Source organism: Monopterus albus, unplaced genomic scaffold (assembly GCF_001952655.1).
Source record: "Monopterus albus unplaced genomic scaffold, M_albus_1.0 scaffold25.1, whole genome shotgun sequence".
Classification (NCBI taxonomy): domain Eukaryota; kingdom Metazoa; phylum Chordata; class Actinopteri; order Synbranchiformes; family Synbranchidae; genus Monopterus; species Monopterus albus.
This window is the reverse complement of record NW_018127905.1, coordinates 2,758,144-2,760,045: the sequence shown is the minus strand read 5'-3', so window position 1 is coordinate 2,760,045 and position 1,902 is coordinate 2,758,144. Positions and strand designations below refer to the sequence as shown.

At 43.6% G+C, this 1,902-nt stretch overlaps 1 protein-coding gene across 2 annotated transcripts in view; it reads right to left on the bottom strand.

Moving 5' to 3' along the window:
* mtm1 (myotubularin 1) overlaps positions 1 to 1,902 on the bottom strand; it is a 32,341-nt gene that overhangs the window by 24,567 nt on the left and 5,872 nt on the right. For both annotated transcript variants that reach the window (XM_020594948.1, XM_020594949.1), the window contains exon 3: positions 742 to 814. In XM_020594948.1, coding sequence (XP_020450604.1) covers positions 742 to 814 — 73 coding nt within the window. The remainder of the gene's footprint in view (positions 1 to 741; positions 815 to 1,902) is intronic.

The window sequence follows — 1,902 nt, the reverse complement described above, 5'->3', positions numbered from 1 at the left end:
AAAAAAAAAAAAGATTGTGATAAAATATTTTGCCATATTATTTGTCCTTGAAAAATCTCTGCTTTAGAGTGCAAGCAACCTGAGACTGGGGTGATGTTCACCTTTCAGCAATACAATGACCCTGAGGCATCTTAAGGACAAATCACTGGTTGTCCTTGAGTGGCAAAGCCCAGGTTTAAAACCTCACAGAACATTTGTGGAGAGATGGCAGTTCACAGACGCTTCCCATCCAATGTGATGGAGCCTGAGAGGCTCTGTCAAGAACAATGGGCTAAATGGTACAAATCCAGGTGTGCCAAGCTTGTAGAGACTTGTGCAAGAAGATTCAAAGATGTAATTACTGCCAAAGGGGCTTCTACAAAATACTCAGGGTCTGAATACTTGTATAAATGAGTGAATTCAGTGTTGAATTTTAGTAAATTTGTAAAAGTGTATCATTCTTTGTCATTATGGATTATTGAGTGCAGACTGATGTACAAAATGGCAGTTTTATTTCTTTGAAATCTATAGCACAATAATGAGCGCAAAACGAGAAAAGGTCTGAATATTTGCTAAGTCAGGTTTATTATTGAATCACAAAATAACCAATTATCATTCTGACTCAGACTATAACACAAGAGGATACTGATGACTCATATAAAACTAAGTGGCAACAAAAGTGTTGGGAAAATAGGCATACAGTATGTTCATTTCAAAACTGACACTTGTTCAGATGATTCAGAGACAATGTGAAACACTTACTTATAATTGTGTCCTCTCCTGGCAGCAGACACACATCTGCCAACAATTCCATCTTCAGAGACTCTCTGGAGGTCTACAAACACACAGAATGATTTATTACTTTATATTTGCATTTCATTACATCCAAGGTGTACTCTCAGTGGCAAGGTAAGAACGTGAGAGTAGACCCACCAAGGCTGGAGACTGAACAATTCTGGAAGAACAAAGCATCACATAGCAATGTCCAGTGGCTGGTGGACCTGAGAGCAGACCACAGACCACATCAACCCCCCCTGAACAAGATCCAGTAACCATCACAATGCCAGACATCCAAGAGAGGGTCTCAAGTATGAGGAGCTGGACATGGACCCTGACATGATCCACGCCTACTGGTTAAAGAAGCTAACTTCACTCCATGAGCACCTGGCGGGACAAATGCGCCAGCTACTAATGGATGGATGGAACCCACCCTGAGTGATTAACTGAAGGCCGGACAGTCCTGATCCTGAAGGACCCTCAGAAGGGAGCAGTACCATCTAACTACCGCCCAATAACCTGCCTCTACACAACATGGAAGCTCCTGTCAGGCATCATAGCAGCTAAAATGGGAAGGCACATGGCTCAATACATGAGCAGCACCCAGAAAAAAATTGGTAGTAACACCAGAGGAGCAAAGCACCAGCTACTGGTTGATAAAGTAGTCACTCGAGACTGCAAGACCAGACATACCAACCTGTGCACTGCCTGGATGGACTACAAGAAAGCCTATGACTCAATGCCTCACACATGGATCCTGGAATGCTTGGAACTGTACAACATCAACAGGACTCTAAGAGCCTTCATCAAGAATGCAATGGGAATGTGGAAAACAACCCTAGAGGCCAACTTCAAGCCAATTGCACAAGTCAACAAGTGCGGTATATACCAAGGAGATGCTCTGTCCCCGCTGCTGTTCTGCATAGGCCTTAACCATCTCAGCCAGATCATCACCAAGAGTGGTTACAGACACAGACTACGGAATGGAGCAACCATCAGCCACTTCCTCTACATGGATGACATCAAGCTGTATGCCAGGAGTGAACGAGACATCGACTCACTGATCCACACCACTAGGATTTACAGCCAGGACATTGGAATGTCATTCGGACTGGATAAGTGTGGTCGAATGGTAACAAGGAGAGG